Here is a 26,755-nt window from a genome sequence, read left to right as displayed (position 1 = left end):
ATTTGATTTGCGTTGAGTGTTTGCACTTAACGTCTCTGACTGATTGCAGTTCTTCTAAGCTTTCTGCAGAGGGAAAGGTCCAGTGTTTATCACAGGGATAAACAGAGACTCTGGGTTTGGGCTCCAACAAATGAGGTGTGTCCGTATCATAATGGTGTTTTTGGCTTGAGGGTATAATAGTGCTCCAGTTTGGAGGTTTTTAGTGCTTTGGGAGAATTGTTTGGGTATCGTTGGTGTTAGAAAGGATTTAGTGAAGTTTCTGTTAACATCATGATGGCACTGCAGCAGCAGCCGACCTCAAAACATAGACTGCACTGCTTATTCTACTGCTACAAAAAAAATGATTATTTGTTTTGAAGATAAACTATTAAACAACCACAAACACAGGGCACAAAGGCATGAAGAATGTGATGAAAATGCAAAGTATTCATTATAGATGTTATTTCCACCACAGAAACAGAGGCCAGACACCAATTGTCAAAATAAAATACCCAGATTTATTCCATAGTTCATTACAAAATGTATACCATGAAACAGCAGATGCAGTGCATCAACATACAGAATCTGTCATGATCCTGCCCCTGACTTCCTGCACTGAAAGAGCACTGAGACTTTTATTTTTTAAATCTTTATTACTTTCCATCTGGTATTTCCCTTTATCCCTGCTCACTTTACACTCTCAGCCTGATTAAAGTCCCCTGTGTCTGTTTAATCAACATTTAGGCAGCACCTGCCACGCTCTCAACTTGTCAGGTTGTCTGTGCTCTATTGCTGAAGCAAATCTTCAGCCTGATTTAACATTTGAGATTCTGTTGTTTTTTTTTTTAAAGTTATTTATTAATACTCTCTGCCAGTTTTTGACCTGCCTCTGCCTGAACCCCATCTATGCTAATTAAGTGAGACTCTGATTACCTGATCCTGGACCTCTGTATTCAGGACTGATGATTCAGTTTTCTCTAAATTTAGGGATATTTTCTGCTTCTTGATCAATAAAACCTCAAACTCTCCTGGTGTTACCTGACGGCTTCTTGAGTCAACAGTAACTAAATCCTAATCCAAAATAGAAAATCTTCATTTAGTCCCAGACTCTATCACACGCCTGTGAATTTGATGTTAAATGTAGTGAAGCTTTTACCTATGAGGGAGGACATGTTTGATTGAGGGACAATCTGATTATTATGATTCACACACATTCACTGTTCATGTAAACCTCCATAGTTACTTTAGTTGTGTAAAGCTGCTTTGCAACAATTTCAGTCGTAAAAAGCGCTCTACAAATAAAATTGAATTGATTCCTACTGTAGATATCTAAGAGTGGCCACAGAGTTTGCTTTCACAAACTCTCAGTACACAAGTTTTCAATTTATTTTATTTTGATAAATGGGCGTAGCTCTCTGGCTTCTGTTGCTGCATTAGAATCCACACCCACGACAGGGAATGGAGTATTTAACCCTATGACACACAGCTCTCCAAACTGTCCTGGCATGACAGGTGAAACTGTGAGGCACATCAATTTAGACCGTAGATTACTAAGTTTGTGACAGGAAAAAAAAAAGGCTTGGGTCTGGGTCTGTCTATTAAATGACAGTTTATATTACCTGTTTTAGGACAGAGATATGAAAGAATTACCAAAACTAGTAGAAAAATTATAAGATGGCCTCATTTATACTTGTTTCGTGTCTCATTTTTGTCTGTGGTCCTTTTTATCTGTCTGAGACCAGACAGCAGCACCATCAGACCATCACGGTGCACATATCCACCTGTCTTACTGTTGGCCACAACTTTTCACCACACATTTGGTTAAGTCGGTCATGAGACACTGTGGAGATCTGAAAGAAGCTGTGGCATCATCTTCACCATTACCCCCCTCATTCTGTCTGTCTGTTTCCCACATATTGACATAGACATGACAGCATTTCTTGTTTCAAGCTTCTTAATGATAATAAAGCTGATATATTTAGGATTAGGTTAGTGTATGGGAGTCACTGTAACATTCAGCTGACAATATGAATTGATCCATTAACCTTTAATATATTGTATTTTGTTATTTTGTGCCTTTTTGTTTATATGGCATCAGCCGGACCTTCAATAGCACCATCTAGTGGTGAATGTAAAAGAAAAAGTACTTTATTTTAGATCGTGAGTGTTTGAATAGTGATTAAATGTAAAGAATTAGTTTGTCACCATTATTACAAACATAAAACCCAGGATACCTCATAATAAACTGCTTTAGTAGAAAAGTGGAGACGTCAGTACCAACAATCATATTCCCATGACCAGAAATTAAAAAATGATATCACTATTTTACATAATTGTCTTATTAAAATGCTAATTTTCAGGTGTGTCTGTGAAGATTGTGAGTAATTCAGGTGAATTTATCTGGAAGTTGAGTCATGGCAACTGGACAGGAACCTACCTGGAGGTGTGTACTTTAGCGGGGGTGTTTTTAATGACGAGGGGTCCCTAAACGCAGCACAAGAACCGGTGGTGGGCGGGCTTTTGTCTTCTTCTCCTCCGTGATTGGTCGCCGGCGCTGTCAGTCAAGACGCTTCCCACAGGTTTGGTCGGAGCTCGGATGTGATGTAACTTGTTCAGACTTTCCGTAAATTACAAGTTTGCAACACAGCAACGGATTTTTTTCAGTGTCCGTCTGCTTTGAAGACATTAGAGTTGTGACTGTTTGCTCTGTTCTACCAAATGGCTTATCCAGGATATGGCGGGGTGAGTAAATGATCTAACAGCAGCACCTCGGTGTTGTTGTATTAGCTAGCTGAAGCTAGCACGAAGCTAATGTGAGTGAATTTCTTAAGAGATGTACTGTGACGTGTTTTACTGTTATTCTGTTGCTCTCCGAGCTACATGTCTCTTTATTCTGCCATCTGTGAGCCTCCATTAGGTGGGTATGTTTCTGTTTTGCCGTGTTGTTGTCCACAGTTCATTGTAAAAGCAGTGGAATCTAGCAAAATGTCTTCCGGGTGGACATGCAGAAGCAGCCCACTCATTAACCTTTAGTCGTGTCTACCTGGGACGAGCTTTGACCAACAAGCTGCACTGGTTTCCTTCTTAAATATCATATAATATAGTTGGTTTAGAGTCATTTGAGTGTAACGTACACAAACCCATGTTTTCGAGCAGTCGCATGTTTGGCTCCCATTAGGAAACTGGACATTAATTAGCATTAATGGCTCACAAACAGTTAATGGAGCTACAAGAAGTTAACTTAAGCTAGACCCTAAAGCTAAACTTTGCCACGACAGTCAAATATTCACACAAATAATAAAAACTAAAGTCTGGAAGTGTATTTTTTTTTAATGTTTAGAACAAAATGTGAAGTCTGTGAAATGAGGACTACATTTCCTGTATGTTCCCACCTTTGAGCTCCGAATGAGCCAATAGCAGGTCTCCACAGGTGATGGCGTCAGAGCTGCGTCACAGCTTCCTTCACAGACCTGTTGCAGCTATTTCTTCATAACACCACCCACTGTTTACATCAGCAGATGATGCTATTAATAAGCAGTGGCGAGGTCATGCTGTTATTTTGGTCTTAATGATATGTGCTGTGTCCTTATAAGAAATTATTACAAAATATGTTCCATCTATCTTGAATCTGTGAAGATTCAAGAACTGTCCACAGTTCTGGTTTGAATCATTGTCTAAAAGACTTTATAGACCTCATAATGACAGAGTGAACACAGGGACCATGGAACTTATAAAAGGCTATATAAACAAGAGGCGTTCACTGTAAGTGGTCGTTTGCAGCATCCAGGGTAACAAGGCAGATAGAAAAAGTAGAAATTACCTATCAGGAAAATCTCCTGAACGAATGTATAATGAATTTTTTTGGTCTCTTGTTCTTCAGCCCAGCTAACACAGTACAGAACATGTAAAAACTATGGACGAAAGTACTCAAAAGATATTGAAACACTGCAGCACAGTATCTAACCACAACCTCTGGTTAGATAATGATAGACCAAGTGAACTTGGTCTATTAGTCTTTCACAACGGACCCACACATGTTTAGGTTTTTTATTATTTATAGTTTCATTAGGAACTATCAGGATATACAGGTGTGTAGTACTGAGGACAGAGCACAGTTAGAGGAAAATTGTTATTGTGATCTAGTATGCTAAAGTTTAAACTCAGTGTCACAGTCTGTTGTTTGTGCTGCTGGAATTGTTGAGCTGTGTGGTTTGAAAATTGTCTTTAAAAATTCACATTTACTGATTCGTGAAGGGGGAAAATAAGTTCAGCTCTATATGTGATGGGAGACGTTGTCATTGGTCACTCAGCTCATCAGATTTCCAGACATTGGCTGCGTTTGTCAACCAGGTTTTAAATTTGATCTGCACTGATATGAGGACAGAGCTTGTTTCATTTGTAAACTCATGACACATTTCCAAAATACAGAAAGCGTGTCGCTGTTATTGGAAACACTGAGGACAAAATAAACTCTTCCTCCATAAATAGCAGCTCTTTCTTTGTGTTTGTGTATTTTCTGCCTCAGTATGGGGGCCAGATGCCGGGGATGCCCGGTCAGGGGATGCCACCCCATGGAATGTCTGGAGGGCCCATGGGAGGTCCTATGGGAGGCCCCATGCCTGGGCACATGGGTGGTCCCATGGGAGGTGCACCACCCCAAGGAGGATATTCCCCTTATGGAGGAGGCTTTCAAAACACATATGGTGCTCCACCCCCTGCTGCCAATGATCCAATGTGGGGCTACTTCACATCCATAGCCGGTCAGGTGAGTGTTGACACGGAGTTTCTCCTCCTAACTTCCAAACAGACGCCTATTAGCTTTACCTTGTTCTCCCCCATGACAGCAGCCTGTGTTTACTGTAGGCGAACCTAAGCTGATGTCTGTCTGTCTGTTTGTTCATGACGCTGCAGCTCAAACGCAGTGAAACATACAGTCAGAGACAAAGTCAGTAGTTATCTTTTTAACACATACATATAAATAATCACAGTAAATAAAACATCTTCATTAGTTTTTGTTGTTTTCATTTAGTTTAGCATTTAAAGTGTTTAAAATTTAGTTCAGTCCAGCCAAAGACGTGACTGAATGTGACGTCCTGCTTTGTCCAGGACGGTGAGGTCGATGCAGAGGAGCTCCAGAGGTGTCTGACCCAGTCTGGTTTCACCGGCAGCTACGCTCGTAAGTTCACAGCACACTGCTCAGCCAGCTTTTATTCCCGCAGGCTAGTTTCCATCCGTTCACCTAAGTTGTGCAAAATGTTTCGGCTGAGAGTAGGATTCAATAACCTGCAGAGAGCAGCTTCACTCAAGCTCTTGCTTGCTGTGTGAATCCTGACACTCCCGCACTTTGTAAAAATGCCTTTTCTGTTTCTTCCTATTGGTGTAAAACTCGGATGAAGTTATCACATCTAGCAGTAGTTTTCAGGATCTGTTGTGGACTGTGATGGACAGTTTACAAACAAAAGGCACAGGACAGCAGTTGCATTACTCACCATGCTGCTGGCGGTTTGGTCAGAGTTTGAGGTGTGTTCTGTTTATAACAGAAAAGACTTCATGATGTGTTCAGTAGGTTTTCTCCACACTTCATCTGCACGTTGATGTTTCACATCTGTGAGTGAACATTTATTTTGCTTTAACTACATAAAATCACTCACTCAGCTGCTTACAAACAGGTTTTCGTGACTTGTTACAGGAGCAAATAAGACTTTTTTTTTCATCTGCCACTTTTGTCTGTTATTTCAACAGGCTGTGCAGCTACAATAGTTTCCACAGATTAATGAGATGTAGCTTTATAAGACTAGAGTTTAACAGGGATGATCACCATGTTTGTGTTTTCTTATATTATCATTAGAATAAAAATGTTTAAGACTGATTATTGACATGTTTCATTCATCACAGCATTCAGCCTGGACACGTGCAGGATCATGATTGCAATGCTCGATGTATCCTTTGTGTATCTCACTGGTTTAGTCGAAAGAAAAAAATCATACATCACATTTAAGCTTTATTAAAGCTTAACCAGACCGTCTCCAGAGGGACTTCACCGGCAAGATGGGCTTCAACGAGTTCAAGGAGCTGTTCACAGCTCTGAACGGCTGGAAGCAGAACTTCATGATGTTTGACCAGGACAGGAGCGGCACCGTGGAACCTCACGAGATGAATCAGGCGCTCAGCGCTATGAGTGAGTGCATTAGTGTGTGCTGGTGGGACTGTGTTGGATGTTTCTCAGATAACAGATAAAATGACACTTTTTAACCCTTTTGTTCACATCCACTCACAGCAAATCTGAATGTGAAGACAAGTTTTGCAGAACATCACAGTAACACGTGCTCCGAGTAGCTGGATTCTTCCTGCTGCATTTTTACCACTGGTGCTGACTATTTTAGGCTCCTACAGTCACATTGAGATGACCTGTTGACATGCACTGTTAGACACACTCCCCATGTGTTGACTGACACGGTCCATCTCTCTCAGACTACCGCATCAGTCCTCAGGCTCTCAATGCCATCCTGAAGCGCTACAGCAAAGGTGGAAGAATCTTCTTCGATGACTACGTGGCCTGCTGCGTCAAGCTGCGGACTCTTACAGGTATCAAAGCCCGGAGCAGGATCAGCGCTGCACAGAGGTGAAACCACTTTTAACAGTGCTGTGACTGTTGACTCTTCCTGTTACAGATAACTTCAGGCGGAGAGACACCATGCAGCAGGGAGCCGTCACCTTCCAGTATGATGACGTAAGTCCTTTCATTGAAAGCCTCGTCTGCTTTATGAATGAAGTGTTCCCAGTGTGTCACAGATGATAATGCTGTGTAGTACAGTATACTGACATCCCATAAACATTATCTCAACCTATTTGTGCTGCAGTTGACGACTGTGTCAAACACCCAGATGCAGTTTTACAGTTTGTGGTTTTCTCACCCTACTGTGCCTCCTGTTGACAGTTTATCCTGTGCACAATGGCCATCTAAGTGCTGCTGACAGGCCCACACCATGAGGTCGGAGCGCCCAGGGAACCAATCAGTGGCTGATTCTGGACCAGTGCCTCACAGGAATGCAAAGGAAGGCCAGTATATTAGATTGAGCAGCCATGAGCTGCCACAGAAAGTGCCCATTGCTTGTTAATGCTTGCTGTAATGCTTTAGCTTTTGTCACACAGCAACATGCTGATGATGCATCAGGTGTCTCCACAATAGAGGGAGTTTGAATTTCAAAATAAAATTAACATCATTTAGACCGAAATTTACACAAAGGCTTTAATTAAAGGGAGGGGGAGAGGAATTCTAATATTTAGTTTAACCATTTATTATTTTAACACTTGGTCTCATATTGTGCAAAGTGAACTGATGTAAGGATTATTTTTTTTATTTTTTTTTACCTGTAACACCTAATGTGCCATTTTAATCTCTGAATGTTTGGTCTAATATACTCAGACCATCTAGATAGAATTTGCCTTTACACTAAACTTCATTTATACATTTTGCTATGTTTAGCTCATCTTATATCTATTCTGTTGTAATCAACTTTATTCCACCCTTCCTGAGTTTGTAAGAGTTTACACGCTAAATGTTGATGTAGAATATTTTTCTAATTTGCAACTGAGTTGAATTAAAAATGTTAAATGAGATCTTTAACAGAATTGACAGCACAGGCATGTTAATTATTCAACCCCTCGTTGATATCGATGCCGATCACATGCTAATATGAAAAGCTAGCAAATGGTTGCAGAACAAAGTCAGGCTTTTGAAAACTGTAATGACTGTATTGGTTTTAGCTGTGATGCTAACTTGTAAATCTTACCTGTCCAGGTTTTCAAGCTGAGTAAAAACAAAGCAAAAATAAAGGAGCTGTCTCAAAAGCTAAGAGAACAAATGGTTTCATTCCACCACAAAAAGATTTCCAGGACCCGTCAGATTCTCAGAGACGCAGCTTGTAGCCAGATTAAAAGTCGAGATACATGTTGGCGAAAAGGAGCGATGCAGTAGGACCCGATGAAGGCAGGAACTAAAGCATCAGTACAGGATACAAAAGCAAACAGTTAAAACTTTGAAAGCTCGCTGCACAACAAACACAGAAGAAGTCAATACGAGTATGTCCAAAATAGACCATGTGAGACCATCTCAGTCCTCAGATATGAAAATCTGAATATTTGGTAGGATTAAAAAAAAAAAAAGCATGACAACACAGAAACTAAACATATAGAGCTGAAGGCTTTCATGTGCACAACAGGTCAAAACTCTGGTGTTAGACGCTTGTGAGAAACAACCAGAAACATTTAACACAGGGTGCTCCACAAAATATGGACTATGGGGGTTGAATAATTTAGTCAAACCACTTAAATATGCATCATTAACTTATCTTATGTTTTCATGACTCGAACGTCTTGCAGGGCAGGAGGCTGAATACTTGTGACTGCAACTGTATATGCAGGAAACTTTGTGCACCTGTTTTTTTTTTTTTTAAATGTACACTGAGCCTAACTGCAGTAGATAAAGACACGTGTTAGTTTAAGTTAACAAGCCAAAGTGACTGTGACACAGTAAATGCACACTGAGATATAAAACCATGACATGTCTGAGACCATGCAGCTGTAAATGTTGTTGACAAACACAGCCAGGTTTTCCAGCAAAGTTTATATTTTGTTACTCACAATAAACACTTTTTAATCCGTATGCATTGTGTTTATTCATTTATACAATTGAGCGTTTTCCCCCAGTCTATTTACACAATATATTCTTTAAATATAGTTAAGAACAGAAACATTCAAATTAGCTGTTAAGTGTTGCATTGTATAAAATACAGTGGCAAACATTAAAAAAATGCATAAAAACAATTTCTGAACAGCACTAGATTTAAAAAGTGACATTTATATCCAGTACAGCAAGTTTTCTAATCTCTGTGCAAAAGTTTGCAAATCCCATGAAAGTTAAGTGGACAACTCTTCAGGCATCGGACGTGTGGAGTTTAGCAACTTTTGTTCTACATCTGCTCGAGAAAGAAAGCTTATCAAAGAGCCCCCACGTTCAGCTGGAAACAGCCGTTTTGTCCTGTAAAGTAAAGGTTTCTCCTGAAGCTCCCCGAACCCTCTGTTCAGCCAACTTCTTCACAAAGTCTACGCTCTGCTTCTTGGCATCAGAGAGCGTTTCATCATCACTTCTGCACATTATCAGCGGGGGTTAGGAGAGACGAGGTTTCCAGCCAAAGAGTCGGGGGACAAAACGAATGCCAGGCTAGTTCTGTTAGCGTTGGTCTTCAACTCGCTGAACGAGTTCAGAGGGAAACGTCGACGTAGAAACAGCAGAAATGCTTCAAACGGTGCACAGTCAGTGCAGCGCTGTCACTGGAGTCTTGCTACATTGAGAGGCTGTGCATCGCATTCATCACCTTCCCATCATCAGCAGCCCACTGCGCTCTAGCTAACACCAGGGTATTTCAAACAAGCCAGGTACATAGAAAAATAATGGCAAATTAAATACTTTGTTTTAGAAAAATAGGTCTGTCGTTTCTACATCTGTGGATGGGTTATGTGCTGTACCTTATGGATCAATTCATCACACAGTTGATTGAGACCTTTTTATAATTTTAGTCAAGTGCAGTCTCCATGCAATACATGAGCTTGTGTCGCAATTTGTGTAGTTAGGAAAGAAAAATGACTAATTCATTTTCATCATGCAGTTCACCCTAAACGGTTCAGTACATTTACACGTGTGACGGTGGAGAAGCATCGGACTCGTGTTGTAAAGGCTAGAGCAGGCTAATAAAGCTAAGGCTATTGAAGGCTGAGCTGGGTCCTCGGCTCGATACATGAAGGTTTTTTTTTGTTTTTTTTTCCCATTTTAACTTTTTAATGGTCCTTTGCTAGAGATGATTCTTTAAAATTGTACTTTTCAAGAAGATAATGGAAGACCTAAAGCATGCAACCAACAAGAGTCACGTGGATGATCAAGCGTTCCCTTCAGTCCAACACTGCTGCAGTCAAACCTGTAACATATGATACAGATATTTGGGGGCAGTTTGAGGATTTTAATCTTCTATGACCGCGTAGTGTAAAATGTAAAGTGTAAAATACAATAATAGTATAATATTACATGATTCCTCAAATCAAACCAGCTTTCTTTTTTAAGTGGAACCAAAGGGAATTAAGCAAACGAACTAAACTAACTGAAAATAAAAGTATAGGCAGCATACAGTGTTTTAAAGTGTCTTAGCAGCTTTGGCTCCTAAGATCAGATTAGTTTGACAGTTTGTGTTGAGGTAGCAACAGAGGAACGTTTTGGCGATTCGATTCGCTAGCTGGGCAACAAAAACCGTTCTGAGTGGAGTTTGTGGGCGGATGAAACAAAGATTCTTTGGCCACAGTAACAAGATGTGTGTTTGTGGGAGGAACGCTGAGTCAAGTCTGGTGTTGGTAGCACTGTGGTCCATGGTGGCTGAATCACACTAAATCAAAATCCTCAAACTGCCTCGACAAAAAGCTTCGACTGCAGCCACGGGGTCGTCAACCCGCTATCGCCTCATACGATGTAGGTGGTGCGATGTTAACGAGAGGACGTTCACAACATGAAGCTTTCGTTTAGTGTTTGGCTCATGAAGGTTGAGTAGTTAAATTCACGTACAGAGCAGAACATTAATATTCATTCAGTGCAGTTTAAAGTCGCTCTTCGTACAGCTTGTAGAAAATTACCTCCATCATGTGGTAAACTCCGGAAATACACCACGACTCAGTCTATTTCCTGGACTGGTTCATCATTATTGCTCTCAAAGACTGACAGATGTCTTGTTGTGCTATGGGATGTCCACACACACTATTATTACACTGTGTCTGGAGCTGAAGTGTGTGTGTGTGTGTGGAGAGATGTGCTGTGGCGATGTGGTGTACAGTAGGCACGCTAAACGAACAGGCCGTGTGTGAGTGTGTGTCGATTGTATGGAGCCACTGATAAAAGATCAGCTTCAGAGCTGACGTAGAGAAATGCCTCGGAAGGAGTTTCAAGTAGCTTTGTCCCTATAAAGACGGAGGAGTGACGAAAATGAGCCTCGGTAGCTACAGTAGTGTGTAAGCATGCCAGCGTCACGCCCGGTTATCTGCTGACTGCGTGTGATCAACATGCGACAGAGAAGATGGGAAACAGAAACATGCATATCTGTTTTAGAAAAAGCACATCAGGTGCCTGTGAGCTGCTGGCAGTGTTCTGTGTGAAGTATGTACACAGTATTGATGACTTTACATATGCTAATAATATAGTGTATAAATAGCTCTGTATAAATGACCTTTATACACCTAAACCAGTAGGAAGGGAGGGGCCGGGGCGTGTTCTGAAAAGGAATGGAAGAAAGTCTACAGTTTGTTTTCCTTTGCATATTCAGTCTCTTTCTTAGACCCTGAGTCGAGCTTTAGAGAAGACCTTCAGTCAGAGCTGAAGGCTGGTGGGACACCTACTTTCCTGGAAGCCCCGGGTCAGAAACTGGCCTGTGGAGTCCCAACATTCCTGAGCTGCTGGGGACATCGGGTAGAGAGGCTTGTCGGCCTGATGGGAACCTCGGAGGCTGCCGTTGGTGGTGTTCTACAGAGTCCACGTTGTTCTGTGCGTGCGTCTGCTCCGTGTCCTCATCGTTCTCAAGTAGTCCAGCAAAGTTCCCATCTGGAAGTGTCTCTGTGCAGAGGAGGACCGGGGAGGTTTCTTTGGATTTGTTCTGGGCCTTCTCTGGGCCGGGGCTCTGAGGACAACAGTTACTGGTATGAGACATTTGGCAGAGAAATGCAGACACAGAAATGTGGTTCTTGTAGCTACTGGACAAAAACACGTTCAGAAACAAGAACTGCATGAAAACAGTCGCAGTATTTTACACTTTGAGTTTCAAGTAGCAAACATTCAAACTAGTGTCCTCATGAGAACAGTACATCCAACTGAACACTGATCACTGACTCATGGCTACACGCTTCCTAAAGTGGGGTTTTTAGGTCTGTTTTTAGCTCTGCAGACACAGTCACACAGAGAAAGAACCATTTATTCTAGTATTAACAGGAGGCAACTGACGACTGTTTGAAGGTAATTTAATAAAAAACTGTGAATCTGTCCCACAACAGTAGTGGTTTCTGTTTAATTATGTATTTTATAATAATATAATAATTTATAATACACTGTAGTTAATACTTTATATACAGTATCCCCAGTTATAAATTATGAGAAACTTAGTGTTTCCCTGTTATTACATGATTATTACCTTTTTTTTAAATAGACCCTTTTGTAATTACAACACATGTATTATATAACAAACACAGACAGAACGATGTCTGATAACAGAAAAAATCAAGTAATAAGACTGAAAAAAAAAAGATTATATTCTCATTATAAATCACCTGATGTCTGAAACTGTCCCTTTAACATAGACGTAGGATTGCAGTCAAATACTGTTGTTGTCATGTCTGTGTATAGTTTTGCTATAATCCGGATGAATCTGAAAGATTAAACAATGATCAGATGATTTTGAGGCTAGTGATTTCAGTCTAGAGTTCAGTGTGTGGGTACCTGAGGCCGAGGTGGAGCAGGGCAGAGGCTGAGCTCTGTCTGGATGGCAGATACCGGCTGCACCCTGATGGCTGGCCTCTGGTACTCGGGGCTGGAGGTGACGATGCTGTAGGCGGGGGGGCCAGCTGTGGTTTGCCTCTGGAGGAGCTGCAGGATGGCCTGGATGTCTGCGGTCATCTGGGACTCCAGTCTGATGATCAGACAAACAGCAACACGTGAGATGAAGTGAAGAGCAGACTGCTGATGGGCTCAGTGTCTCTGATCAATGCTAAGTGACAAACGACCTGAAACCTGCACGGCCTTATAACAGCAGTCACCTTGAGCGGCTGTTGTTTCTTTAACAATCAAGAGAACAATTACAGACCTTGTGCTCCATTTCTACCTCTACTGCTGCTGCAACCTCATTTCCCCACAGGCATCGATCATTTCACCTCATCATCATCATCATCATCATCATCATCATCACCTGACTGTCGGTACCCTCACTGATCTAATGACTGACGCTATCTTCTGCCCCACTTCTGTCGACAACGTAAAGTCTGCAGACACACTTAGAACAGACAGTAGATTTCACTTGAGTATATAAAAGTGTTTGCATTTAGTGATCATGGGTGGATGATACTAATACTGACCACTAGGGGGAGACTCCAACCTTCCAATGGTCATTCCACCAAACAAACATAACTACAGTATGAAGGAGCAGAGATTTGAAGCCGTCAGTGCAGGAAGTCACAAACAATGACACATACCAGTGTGATTCAACTAATAAACACTTATAATCCAATCCTGCACCCTGACATCATCCTTAGGGATAACTTTGTTCTTTAAACACCCTGTGCTGTGCTGCAGGTTCTGTTCAAACCATTTCATCAGAAGATGCTCTTCAGTGAAACTCGGCCCTGCAGTGAGCAGCAGACGACACGTTCAGCCTGTTCAGTCTTAGTTTGTCTGTTGCAGCACTAAACTCTGTTTTCTTACACAAATACACTGAAGTTACAACACTTTTCTACTTTTGTCAGATAAAGGTTCGGGAGAATCACAGTTTTTATTTTTATTGCATTTTAGACAAAGTTTTATTTTCACATCACTTATCATCACTAAATGCTTTTGTTGATGAGGGGTTCACATATTGTTTTTAACCTATACTGTGAATGCTTGAATGATGCATTCAACATTAGGTAACATAGGATATTATATATTATATTGTTGGTTGTTAATATTAATACATTTCAGGATCATAGAGATGTACATTTAAACTTAAGCAGCATTTAAAATTTGTAGCTGTTTTATGTGAATGTAGTTAAATTCTCTATGTAATATCTGTGAATCTGTAGCAACAGGAATTCGATGTAATTTTCTCATTTGTTATCATCTTCAATGTCGATCTATATCTATAATATGCATGTTTTATTAAAATCATGCCAAAGAAATAAAACCTCTGAACTGAACAAATACCTGCACTGTGTGTCATCAGTTAATGCAGCAGGTTACATCATGGCACAGAGAGTCTGGTGTGGTGAATCACCTCTTTTCAGTCAGTTAGTGAAACAGGACACAGCGGACAGGGGGAATGCCTCGCTGTCACTCTGCCAGGTGCCTGCTTTGCTCTTTAGACAAAAGTCAGTACATTTAAACACGTTGGCTCAGGCCTCGTTCTGTAAAATGAGGGTGGTGCGTGAAGAATCTCTGCCTGCTGTTTCAGACAAATGAGTGCCGTGAGCCTCCCTGCCATGACACCACATTTCCACTGAGAGGGAAACGATACATCAGTGTGCACAAAACTACTTTATCTCCATCAACGTGACTAGTATTTCATCCGTTCTTTCATAACTGCACCAACACTCTGCAACTTCACCATGACATCTACCATCCCAACCTCGCAGGACGACACCAGAGTCTTTGCGATGTGTCTGCATCTCACGGCTACGTGCTATAAATAGACACCCGCTGAGTGTCTGCCTCCCCCTCATCTGTATCAGTGCACCAGCTGAGAATCACATGAGCTGCTCACACAGTGCGCTCTCTGCATTAACTCAGCTGCAGTGGGCGTCTGGCCTAAAATGTCTCTGTCCAAGTTTTCAGCCAATTATAGGCAGAATTACAAGACGACTTTATAGAAATGTTCAAGAAAGGTAAAAAGGTTATTAAGGGAAGCAGAGTCAAACGTGATCTAGACGTTATCTACAGTAAATGTCAAGAGTCTCATCTCTGGAAGCACACACAGTGTTCTTCAGAGGCTTCAGGGCTCAGAGTTTGCTAAATGTCGAATTATTCTCATTCATTTTATCCTGATTTCTTTGATATTAAAATTGATTTGGTATCACACCTCTGACTGACTGAAAGTTGAAAATAAAGGATCAACAGCACACAGCTGATTCTTCTTCAAACATGGTGCCCACACACACCAATGCAAGTCAACAGTCCACAGTTGGTTCAGTAATTAGTGTGCGTTTGCTAGTAGCGGCTAATGTAGCCTTCAATAGAGACGAAGTGCAGACTATAGAGATCTGATAATTGATAATATAGACTTTGGTGGTCAATGGGCAGATTCTCTTCAATACAGTCACAGAAACATCTGGAGGTAATTTCATTATATCCGGCACAAAGGTCTGCTAAAGACTCGTGGATGAACAAATCCAAAAGATCCACAACAGACCTGCATGTAAACGGCAACTAAACGGTGTGATGCTGTTGATTTCCATCATCCTGTCAAACGGTTCGTGGGATGTAAGATAAAACCTGAGAACAGTTTAATAAATGAGGATCCAGATCATCAGCTGCTCCATCATTATGGGATTTATGGGAATTTGTCATCCTCATCTAATGTATTTTTCATCTCAGCTGTGTCAGATGTGTCCCTGGTTGTTAATGAGCTGAGGAACGTTTAGTCTACATAGTGTGTGGTGTACAGTGTTTCTGCTGCTCTTAAAATTTTGGTTTGACACGACCAACATGCTGTTGATCATGTTGGTCGTGTCCTTTCCACCCACTTGCCCCTCCGCACCTGTTAAGGTGTTGCTGCAGCAGGTCCAGCCGTTGCTCCACCTCTCCGTAGGTGAGGTCTGTGTCGCTGTCATCCTCCCCGGCTGGCGTCTCTTGACACTGGGCTGGATCCTCGGCACCCTCGCCGGGTTGTTCACGTACCCACTCGTCCCCGTGGAGCTCTGGAGGGAGAAACGTTTATACACACAAATGCAGGGTAAATGATCTGTGTTATTAGCAAAGTGTCTCTTCCTGTAGGATGCATCTTCCTGTGTTGTGTCTTATCGTTTACAGTAGCTTTACTAAACTCTGATCAGTTTATCCTACAGAGGAAAGCACATCTGACCCTGGTTGACAAGCACACCCTCAGAGGGATTCTGTGGTGAGGGAAATTAAATTGACATTTCCTCTATGTTGTTCTCACCGGGCTGTTTTTAAGAATCAATATTTCTCTGCTCTCTACTGTGGCAGAAATCCTCTAAAGGCTGCAACAGTTGAATTATGGAATATCACAATGAAATCAACAGGCTGAACCAGTGTCGCCATCTCAGTGCAGCATCACGCCGAGTTTCAGTCGTGTAGTAAATAATAAACAGTGTTTGTGGAGCTCTGTTCACGTTGGACGACTTTATGGGGATTTAAGTCGACATTACAGGCGCATCTTTCAGCAGAAGCCATATGAGGTCAAGACCTAGATCAAGCTGATGCTTTTGCTCAACATGTAGCAGCATGTGGATGGTGAAAGCGAGCTTGATGTCAGTCCCAGTTACAGCTCGTTGTGCTGACCCGTCTGCACAGCACTGGGATCCACAGGAGGATTTCCTAACTCGCTCTGCTTTGTGTGGATGGCTGAACTGTGTCCCACTGCGGGATTAGCTCTCATGGTGAATCCACCTAATCTCAGATTTCCTTAAAAGATTCAGTGTCACCTCACTCACCAGACACACGATTGTCCCAACATGATTTAGTCAAATGTTTCTTGGCAATCGTTTACTTAGTCTTGACCTCTGATCAGAGAGGTCACCCTGGGCTGGTTGTTGGTTTATAATCCTCTTACATTTTATTCCTGAGTAGGTTTGAAGTTTCACCATGATGACACATAATCCTTGTTTGGATTTTTAATAGGTGTGACATTCCTCATCTGGGACTTTTGAAGGGGGGTATTGACCCTAGTACTGAGCCATTTAAAACTGTCTCTGTGTTATTCTGCTTATCAAGCCCATGCATTCAGCATCCTGCAGCACCAGACGGTAACAATGATAAAGATTTATTTAATAGTATTAATTAATAAAAACAGTGTTGACATTAGATTTTTGCTTCTCTGATGTGTGATTGCACCAGCAGTTAAACAGATGCCCCTCTTCTGCAGGGCAGGAGACAAAGAACAAAGAACCATCGGCCTAGTTTTGCTCATCTGTTAATTAGCTGTTAACAAGTTAATAATTAATGAAAGTCTTAAAAAATAATTAAAGAAAAAAGAAAAAGGAAACTGTGTCCAGTACTTTATGAATGTTGGACTTGGCCAGAGTCCCAGGCCGACACAGTTGGGCAAATTTAAAGCTACAATATGCAACTTAAACCAGCGCTAGCATGGCATTAGAAATCAATACACTTTGCTCCAACCAGACAGCCCTCTTACGCTCTGCCAAGCAGGGTAACAGCAGGTAGTTATCATCATTAACTTAAAAAAAGGGCTTCAAATCTTACAAATCAACACCAATAACTGAAATACTGATTGGGATCCTCAATCAAAAACCCTTAGAAGGAAATATATCTGCAATGCTGCCAGACTTCAATCACTCTGTGTCACAGGGGACACATTAAGATAACTTCAGGAACATGTTTGTAGTTAAAAAATTATTCAAATTAAAACATATACACACTTGAGAAGATTATACTCAAGAGAAAGAGGATTTTATGAGTATGAGAACATAAATGATGATAACAGGGAGAAGGAATGATTTTTATTTAGATTAAACTAAACGTTTTGTTCACAACATCCAGAGCAAAGTGTTGTAGTGTTGCATCGTGATACTGGGGAACATGTGAAGAACATGTGAAGAACATGTGTCCAGTTCTGAAGGAACACTGAAGAGAAATGGGCCAAATTATGGAAACTTTATTAAACTACGACCGACTGATTTGTTTTAATCATGTTTTCTTAACCTTCCTTTTCTACAAAATGTATTTGATTTACTTCTGTAGGTTAACACCCTAAGATTACTCTAAAACTTTAAACTAAAACCAGAAAATATTCTTGAATTCAATGAATGGAGAAACTCATTGACATAATGCATTCATTAACCCCTTCCTCCAACCCTAGCCATCACAACTACATACCCATTTTACATCAATTTAAATAGCCCGTCTACTGAAATCCATCAAACAGTTTTTAAAACGCATGTGAACACCCTGCAACTACTGTACAAGCAGTAACAGAGAAATGTGTTTAGGGGAAACATTTACTTGACTGACAGGGGAAACGGCTTTTGAAGCTGTTTTTTTTTTTTTTTTTTTTACCTTAAGCCAAAAATAAATCTCTTGGTGCTTAATAAAAGACAGAATGAAAACTCATGTAGGAAAAACATCGGGTGGATGTTTCTGTCATCACCTTTATATGTCTGCTCCTGTGTGTCGTCTCCAGGCTGCGCGTCAGGAGTGCTGCTCAGCCCAAGGCCCAGGGTGTGGTCCCTAACCAGCGGGTAGCCCAGCACACCAGAACACAAGGGCCTTTGCTCCTCTTCCTCCTCCCTGCCTTCCTCCTCCTCTTCATCCTCCTCTTCTTCTCCCTCCTCAGCGGATTCTCTCCTCTCATCAGCTGCTGAGGAGGCGTAGATCTGCCTCCCCTGCTTGGTGTTGCAGTAGGTGGCCACTGGCTCCTTGTTGTGGGAACCTACAGGGAGAAATGCTAATAAGCAAATCTGCTGGGGGAACAAGGACTTCCTCTGGGGAAGTCGGGGATGTCTCATTATCTCTGACAACAGGTAGCCGGCTCTGAAGGTGAAGTAAGGACAAACACCGTTAAAGGCAGTGTTTGCAGCGAGCGTGCCTTTCGTGCTCTGAACTACATGTTACAGTAAATGTGTGTTTACGAGCCGGGAAAGATCAACAACAAATGATTGATGCTCATGTTCACTTAGCGGCTCATCAGACTGAATTCTAAACCTTCACACCTGATGGATGGAAGCAGGATATGTCGGCTGCAGGACTGTGAAATGGACTGTTAGGCACATTCTCTGTCTTCACTTGTGTTATATTGGGAGATGGTGATACTGTATTCAGACAGCCTGTAACCATGGTGACCAATTAGATTTGCCTGAATCGAAGCCAAACTGCTGAGTGCTGCTGTGTGGAAGCTCCGTCTCCAAGTCCCAAGTCTCCTGGCTGTTAGAAGTCACATTACAACAGCTCCCATGGTGCCGGCCAGTCCCACGCAAACACAGCGTCTTCTGAAAGCTGCCCCAGTGACTCAGGACACAGAGCCTGCTGTGTTTATCCACACGGTAAATTATCCGAAGAGAGAGTTTCCTAACCAGAACACACATTCGGATGGGTAACAAAGGCCAATTCATCCTAAACGTGGAAAGCCTGTGCTTGTGTAATGTGGAACAGACCAATTTGACCTAAAATCAGTGTCTTAAATCAGATCAACTAAGATTTCACCATTTGATAAGAGACACAACTACAGTGTTCGTAGTCACAGAGCAATATTAACAACAGAGGTAAATATGAAGATGAAATATTAAAGCCAATACTAATAAAACCACTGGAATAAAGTAATCAAAAATTACTTTTAGCTACAAGTAGACCAGTGGGAAACAAACTGATTTGCTGTGCTGCTTGTAATCATGAAATTCTGGGAATATTCTAGGCTTTCTTTATACACATTTAGATGCAACATGTAATTAATTGATATATTAATCCTGGTTCAGTTTCTTATGCTCATTCAACACTGATTTTTCATAGTGCTTTTCTGAGCCTTTCTGAGGTTTCCATGGCAACTTATTTAAAACAGAAGTTTCTTAAAATAAGCTTGAAGCCTTTCCTAACTGGTAATCTTGCTTTATGAAACACTGCTTTTATGTAACACGAGCGATTAATCTGGGGGGAGCACCAGTGTGCATTCATGAGAGAGGACTGGGAATGAGTGAGTACTGCTTTGGCGTGTTAAGTGGACACTTGACATTATAGAGGATTCATTATATAACTCCAGCATCGCCTGAAGGCATCATAGTATAGGCTGGCTGTTTGAACCATCCACTGAGTCTAAACCGTTTGTGGGAGCAAAAATAATATGTGTCCTGGGATGAGACGCAGATTTCAAAATGTTCCCACACAGAAATCAGTTTATGAATTTCCACAGGACATTAAAAGTGACGATTCGGTGTTTGGAAACACAGTAGCTTCCAAATGTACAACAAGCCTCTGTCTCTTCCTACAAACTCAAGTTATTCAGATAAGTGCAGCTTGATTTACCTGACTGCAGAGCTTTGCCTCTCATGGAGTAACAAACTGTATCTTATCACCCTGATTCTGTTGGATTGTTTTATTACTACTATTGTTGCTCTAGTATTTTTATACTATCCTCTAGATTTATTATTTTGTTATCTTTTTAGTTTTAATTCTAAGTTTAAAGTCTAAATATTTAAAACTTACTATATACAAACATATATTTAATATATTACTGTGGAATAAATCATCACAGCAGCTTTTTTATCTATATCGTTGCCAACACTGAGGATTGTTGGAAATCCTTTGATACTGCCGACAATACAATACAATCCATGAGTGACACCACTGATTCTATAATATTCAGTAAATTTTAAACCCCAAATTGTGACAGACTTCACATAAGAACTCCCAGGCTTGGTAATGTCCATTTCCACATGGGTAAAGTAACTGTGATGCAATGAACTCAGTTTTCTTTTAATATGAACTGGTGATAAATAGCAGATTTTTCTAATTGTTAAAGTTACAGAACAAGTCACAGGGAAAGAGATTCTTTCAAACGTAAGTGGCAACAACTGAGGCCTTAATAAACTTGTAGGGACTAGTAAACTGAATATGTACATTTCAAATGTCATCCTAGGAATAACTAAATAAACCAATTCCATGCTAGTCAGAAATGTTTCTCTTACATTTTACCTAAGTGCAAGTATTTGCAATTATTCTTCTATAAACAACTAAATAATTCATATTTTAATCACAACAGATTGAACAGATGTGTCCCTCTAAATGTAAAAGCACTACAACAGTGATGATGTTGTGTTAAAGCTGACCTGTGGACGATTTCCTCTTGTAGGACACCACCTTTCTTCGACACTTGATGTCCTCTGTGTTAGAATCTGTAGCTTTTCCGTAGGTTGTCTGTAACATACAACACGTGATCAGCCTAAACCATGTCATGTATGACGACACCTCCTCGAACCCAAGTACAACATTAGTAGGTGCCTCCCAAACATTTTCTTAACTAAGACACAGAAACACCCTCCTGTCTCTGTTGCGCACCTTGTAATCCTACCAGAAGCTTCTCTTGTGTTTCTGTCTCCCTCTCTTCTTTCCGAATCTCTGAATAAATAACAACAAGCACAGAGTGCACTTCCCTGACTAACGTGAATTCACATAATACCACTACCCTTTCACATCTTTTCACTACACTCAATTCATCCTAATTACAGCCTACATCAGGTCCTCTGTCTGTAATGTCCATCCCACTCTTAGTGCTTGACTAATACTCTCTCTTCTATCTCTCTTATCTTCAAACAAATGGAAGACTGAAGAAAAATGTCTAAATTAGGCCTCATGCTTTCATTGTCACAACCATGAATGAGAAGCAGCACTAAAGAGAATTAAGAAAACCATTCCCCCAATTTAAATGGACATGACACAGATGTACTACTAGGGACAGACTGTTTAATTCACGTTAATGGTTTCTACTAGAGGCTTTCTTGCTGTACAGTAAAGTACTAAGATTGATTTTACATAAAAAAGACTTTGGCCCATTCACTGCGCCTAAGACAATCATAACCAGAGAGTTCTAGCCAAGTACCTTGGCATTTTCATCGCGAAGGTCAAAGGTCAGCTCCAAGTTCGTCAGGAAGTGGTCGGCGAACTCTGGATACATGTCCAGCACCTCCAAAATCTCCTCCCTCTGAATGGTGTGGAGGTCACAGTAGCTCAGTGCCCGCACGTCCGCGCAGGATTTCCCTGGCTTGGAGTACAGGTGGATCATCTCACCGAAGATGTCGTTCTTACCTACAGGCAGAGGGAGGGTGAGAGGTAAGACATCAAATAGAAAAATAATGTCCACATTGTGGAAAGGCAACTATAGCAGTTATATGATTCCATTGTTTAGACAACAGGAAGCTAAACAATATGTAGGTCACTGTACCTATAAAGAGACGAGGGACCTGGCGGAGAAGCGCGACAATAGAAAACAACTATATATTGTTCCCAGCTGTGCAAAGTGAGCCATTTGAAAATTCATGTTTTTTTTTATTATCACCATAACATTTGTATCATATGACTACTGTAAGACCCAGCCTTACATATGTACTGCAGGGTAATGCACGGACATGTGGAAATGTGTATAATCAGCATTTCTCTTGCTGTGGCAGAGAAAATTGTGCTGAGTTGAGTGCAACCTACAACTTCACCACGGTTCTTGCTCATTGTGACCCTATTGTGTCACTGCTTTCCTGCACTTTAAATGTCTGTTTTCATGAAGCCAATAAGGAAAAAAAACAAAAGCACCTGCCAGCTGCCGAGATGAGAACAAAGGTGGAAAAGAAAGAGAGATGAGTTTTATTCTGATTACATTCGGATGTTGTTGATAATGCCGTGCGGTTCAGTGGCTCCTTGTGTGCATCACACTGCACTGACAACCACATGAAACTCTCACTACCTCCTTTTCTCTGTCACTTCACTTCTCCTGAATTTCTCAATCTGCCCCTTTTCTTTAACTCTCCTCTTCGTCTGCCTTCAATTGTCTTTCCTTTCTACTGCACCCACTCGCACAGCTCTCCGCTGCTCCGTGCTTTTATTGTCATCTATCTCTATTTGAAAGCAGTCATGCTCTCTCTTTTTTCCTCATCAACACATATCCCGTTACCCTCGTCCTACTATCTGTCCTCCCCCACTCTTTTCTATCTTCCCCCTTCATCTGAGGCACGACTGTGAGGCGACAGCAATCACAGTGTTCTTTGAACAAAGTTATTACAACACACCCAAAAGAGATCTTGGATGCCAACTCAGCCATATCACAGTAGATAGGGGCCATCTTTAGGTAGTTCCCCTGCATCCACACTAATGGAGGTGAGATCAGGTAAAGCTACCAAGGCTGGCATTACAGTACTATGTGTGGTGCTTTGCGGTGGATGGTCTTGTGTAGGCTTTTCCATAGAATTTAATGGGGTAAAAAATGTGTTGTGTACATGAATGTCACCAAGTTTCTACATTACAAATATGTCTTTGTATCTGTTCAAGGAACTCTGTATAGATCCTCTAGAGAGGCACATATTAGGGCTAGTCGAGTATAAAACCATTTTGTAATGCTTAGAGTGTTGGTGGCAGCCTCATGCTATGTAGGTGCTTTATAACAGCAGGGACAGAGAGATCAGTCAGAATTATATTAAGTATGAGTGCACACAACCGTGATTGAAACACAGAAAGCTGAAGAGGCTACAGAACAAGACTCTGATTGTCCGTGAATGGTCTAACCAAAGATAAAACCCCATTAAAGGTGTGGAGAGATCCGAAGACAACAATCTATAGACACACATTCCCACTCAATCTGATGGATGAACAGGATAAAATAAAAATAAGAAACCTGTAGAGACAGGAAGTTGAAATTGTCCCTAAAAGGATCTTCTACGCAGTACTGAGTTAAGGCTCTCTCTCTTTTTGATTACAATAACTTTTTTTGGAGGAACATATAGCAAATAGAAATAATGCTGAAAATGATCCTAAACATTGGTAATTTAATTAGTAACTTGTTTGTACTTCTCCTGGTCTTAAATAACTTCATATCTACAAAGCACTGACCCTGACACCAAGGATTGGTTACACATGTACAGTAGACCTACCCAGGATGGCCACTACCACGTCATCTTTCAGGATTTCAATAGAGCCGCGGGAGACAAAGTAGAGCGCTGTGAGGACGTCTCCGCTGTGGACAAGGGTGTCTCCAGGGGGCACGTGGGTTGTCTTGAACCTCATGGCTAGGGCCCGCAGGCAGCCCTTAGTGGCGCCAAGAAATGCCTTACAACCCTGGAGGAGGTTCTTGTTGAGGTGGAGGCAGATATCTGCTTGCAGGCACTCTGGGAAACCCTTGAGGACCTGAATGTGGAACACGGATCACAGCACACGTTTATGATCGGATGTGATATGAAGCGGTGTTGTTTTAAGAAGCTGTTCATGCTCTGATGTGATCAGAATTTGAATGTGTGTTGAGTTGAAGGTCGAATTGACTGGATTTCCAGAGAAATTTGGTACAATTGCCACTTGTGTTCTTTCCTTCTTCTCAAAACCTATTAGTGCAGTCGAAACAGCCTGTGATGTCTTTCTACACAGAGCGACAATTTATTGTTTCACTGGGCTTTTCAGCAGCTTTACATGAGACACAAGACAGAACATTTAGGGACTGACAAGCTTTAGATAAACAACAGCACAAACTCAAAACACAGGTTCAATATGTGTTATCCTCTCTCAGTTTGTGATACTTCTGCACATTTACATAGTATCACAACGTGGTGTATCCTAGACCAAGTGGAAATAATATTCAATCTTGCCTTAAATAAATATTAAAACTTAACCAAACTGATCGGTCAAGCATTTCTACATATTTGAGTTTGTCTGGGAGACTGCTGAAATTCTTACGTAAAAAAGTAATTTGAACATTTCTGTGAGGACTTACAGTATAATACACTTACCCTTTAAAGACAAAGATACAGTGACCACTGACAAAACAACTAATGATCCCCGGACAACGTGAACTCACTGTAAAGGACACACATTATCTTTCAAAGTTTGACACCAAAAAGAGGCACTCGAAGGCAAGGAAAAGAGCTTCAAGACACGTAAGGGACAGCAGCAACGAGAGAACACATTTCTTGTCTTTTTGTCATTTACACATGAAATACAATGTGCTAATGACACGAGCACAGCGAAAGAAATGTAGCCTGAACTGATTATCTGGCTCTGACAGGCTTTTTGTTGCTCAGAACAACTGAACAAAAAAAAAACAAAAAACAAAAAAATGAAAACCAAAAAAAAAAACTGATCAGTAGATTTGGAAAGGAAAGACTGAACAACATTTGGCAAGCGCAGGTGCCACCGCAGAGCGTGCAGCCAAGCCTCCCACAGTAGGAGGGAAAATTGGCAGTGCCCTGCGAGGCTGTGCCCACTCTCACAAGCGTGATTCACTGTCTCTGGTACCAGATGAATATCATGGGGTTGTGTTTGAATACACAGATTTCATGCAAAAGAGACCTCAAGGCAGGCCACATGCAAGTCTACCACCGACAGACGATTACTGTGGCCTCCAAGAAACATTCAGTGATCACGTACGTGTGTATTTTACAATAGGTGGCATGCATTAGTGAATACTGTAAATCCATCTGTGATGTGGGATCACAGGAAATATTTACAGTGCGTTTATGTTTTTATGTATGTACAGTAAGTTTTACATGAGACACTGAGGGAACATGCCCTCTAGTAACATGCGTGTGGGACAATAATAACATTATGTATCCACTGTCTTCTGTACATTAAAGCTAAAGACTACCAACTCAGACACTGCTAGATGAAGCTCTACTACTGAGAAACATAACATTAGTTGTGTTAAAACATGTACCTCCTGCTCTTACCAGAGTGGTGGAGTCATTCCATTTGATATGAGGCAGACATGGGAAAGACAAACTTATATAAGTACCATGAACAGTATTATGAGGAGAAAAGCCAAAGCTACTGTATGCATGAGCAGCAACTGTGGCTTTCATTTAACTTGGCTATGACTGCACACTGCACAGTATAACCTTCATGAAAACATTATACTGTGCCAATGATATACAGTAACACGACTGCTTCACACTGACGTGGTGAGAGCATTTGTCAGGGGCAAGACAAATGGTGCTTCGAACATCAGATTCACACAGACAATATATAAGCACCACCAGAAGAAAACCACAACAAACTGAAAGTTAAACATATATTTTGTTACCATTGTGGAAAAAAAAAACACAAGCTCGAAGCTTACCAAATAAAGACCCTAAATAAAACACATCACTATACACACTCCTCTCGTACCATATTCATGTCGATGCCGTTGGTGTATGTCCAGGCGTGCTGAAAGTACTCCTCCAGCCTCTGCCTCAGTGGGTTTGGGATCTGGTGGAAGCGGATGAATTCTTTGACCCGCAGCATCTGAAGGTGATATCTGGCTGTACCTGAATACAACCTCTGGATGATGGCGGACACATTCCCGAAGATGCTGGCATACATTAGAGCTGGGAGAGAAGCCATACAGTTGAGCCATGGTGGCTGAGGCTGCTCATATAAAATACCTACCTCCTTCTTCTGTTTTATTCCAAACAATATTATGTATGTGATAATTTTACTGTGCATTTATTTAAAAATGTGAATATTTTCTTTTCAAACTAGCATATTTAACTAATGACTAAATATTTAATAGCTTCATCACGTGCATAAATCAAGGCCCCAGGTGAGCAGGTAAGCAAAGCTGTCTTTTTTTTTTTTTACATCTATTCATTTCTAAGGTACAAATAAATTACCTGTAGGTTTATCAGTTGACTTATACTAAATCGTGGATGTGAAACACACAGTCTGTTTATGATGACTTCAGAGGAGATAATGATAGATGTTTTTATTAATAATACTTGCAGTATTAGAAAATAGCTCTTTGGATGTACCTGATCTACAGCTACACGAATTGCTGTGTGTGCTGCCTCTGCCACAACCCTGGTTACAGAGGGTTTTAGTAATAACAGGATTAAAAATACTGTCTGTATGTGCTGTGACTAAGCTGTCACTCACATCCAATGAGCATGACGCAGATGGAAAAGATCTTCTCAGAGTTGGTGTTGGGGGAGACGTTCCCAAAGCCCACACTGGTCAGGCTGCTGAAAGTGAAGTACAGTGCTGTGACGTACTTATCTTTGATGGAGGGGCCTGAGCTGGGGTCACTGTAGTTGTATTTTTTTCCTACGATGAACAACAACAACACAGTACATATAAATATTACAAAATGTGTGT

The 26,755-nt window shown here is 41.1% G+C and overlaps 2 protein-coding genes across 5 annotated transcripts in view; one reads left to right on the top strand and one right to left on the bottom strand.

The window, feature by feature from the left end:
• Window positions 1–2,535: 2,535 nt before the first annotated feature.
• Window positions 2,536–8,644, top strand: zgc:92027 (EFh_PEF_grancalcin domain-containing protein). The gene is made up of 8 exons (XM_026363210.1): window positions 2,536–2,721; window positions 4,505–4,744; window positions 5,086–5,155; window positions 5,875–5,918; window positions 6,010–6,157; window positions 6,451–6,564; window positions 6,651–6,709; window positions 6,917–8,644. Exons 1-8 carry the CDS (start codon window positions 2,698–2,700, stop codon window positions 6,941–6,943), a joined length of 726 nt encoding a protein of 241 aa, XP_026218995.1. The 5' UTR covers window positions 2,536–2,697; the 3' UTR covers window positions 6,944–8,644.
• A 1,395-nt stretch (window positions 8,645–10,039) lies between these two features.
• Window positions 10,040–26,755, bottom strand: part of kcnh7 (potassium channel, voltage gated eag related subfamily H, member 7) — a 90,172-nt gene continuing 73,456 nt past the window's right edge. For 2 of the 4 annotated variants that reach the window (XM_026364355.1, XM_026364352.1), the window contains 9 exons: window positions 26,537–26,704; window positions 25,790–25,989; window positions 23,569–23,821; window positions 21,534–21,739; window positions 20,764–20,851; window positions 18,096–18,377; window positions 15,507–15,666; window positions 12,503–12,692; window positions 10,040–11,690 (listed from right to left, as the gene is read on the bottom strand). In XM_026364355.1, coding sequence (XP_026220140.1) covers window positions 11,409–11,690; window positions 12,503–12,692; window positions 15,507–15,666; window positions 18,096–18,377; window positions 20,764–20,851; window positions 21,534–21,739; window positions 23,569–23,821; window positions 25,790–25,989; window positions 26,537–26,704 — 1,829 coding nt within the window. In that variant the 3' untranslated portion in view covers window positions 10,040–11,408. The remainder of the gene's footprint in view (window positions 11,691–12,502; window positions 12,693–15,506; window positions 15,667–18,095; window positions 18,378–20,763; window positions 20,852–21,533; window positions 21,740–23,568; window positions 23,822–25,789; window positions 25,990–26,536; window positions 26,705–26,755) is intronic. The other 2 variants (XM_026364353.1, XM_026364354.1) reach the window with 2 other exon arrangements.

This window comes from Anabas testudineus, chromosome 2 (genome assembly GCF_900324465.2).
Source record: "Anabas testudineus chromosome 2, fAnaTes1.2, whole genome shotgun sequence".
NCBI classification, from domain to species: Eukaryota; Metazoa; Chordata; class Actinopteri; order Anabantiformes; family Anabantidae; genus Anabas; species Anabas testudineus.
This window is presented reverse-complemented; position numbering and strand designations above follow the sequence as displayed.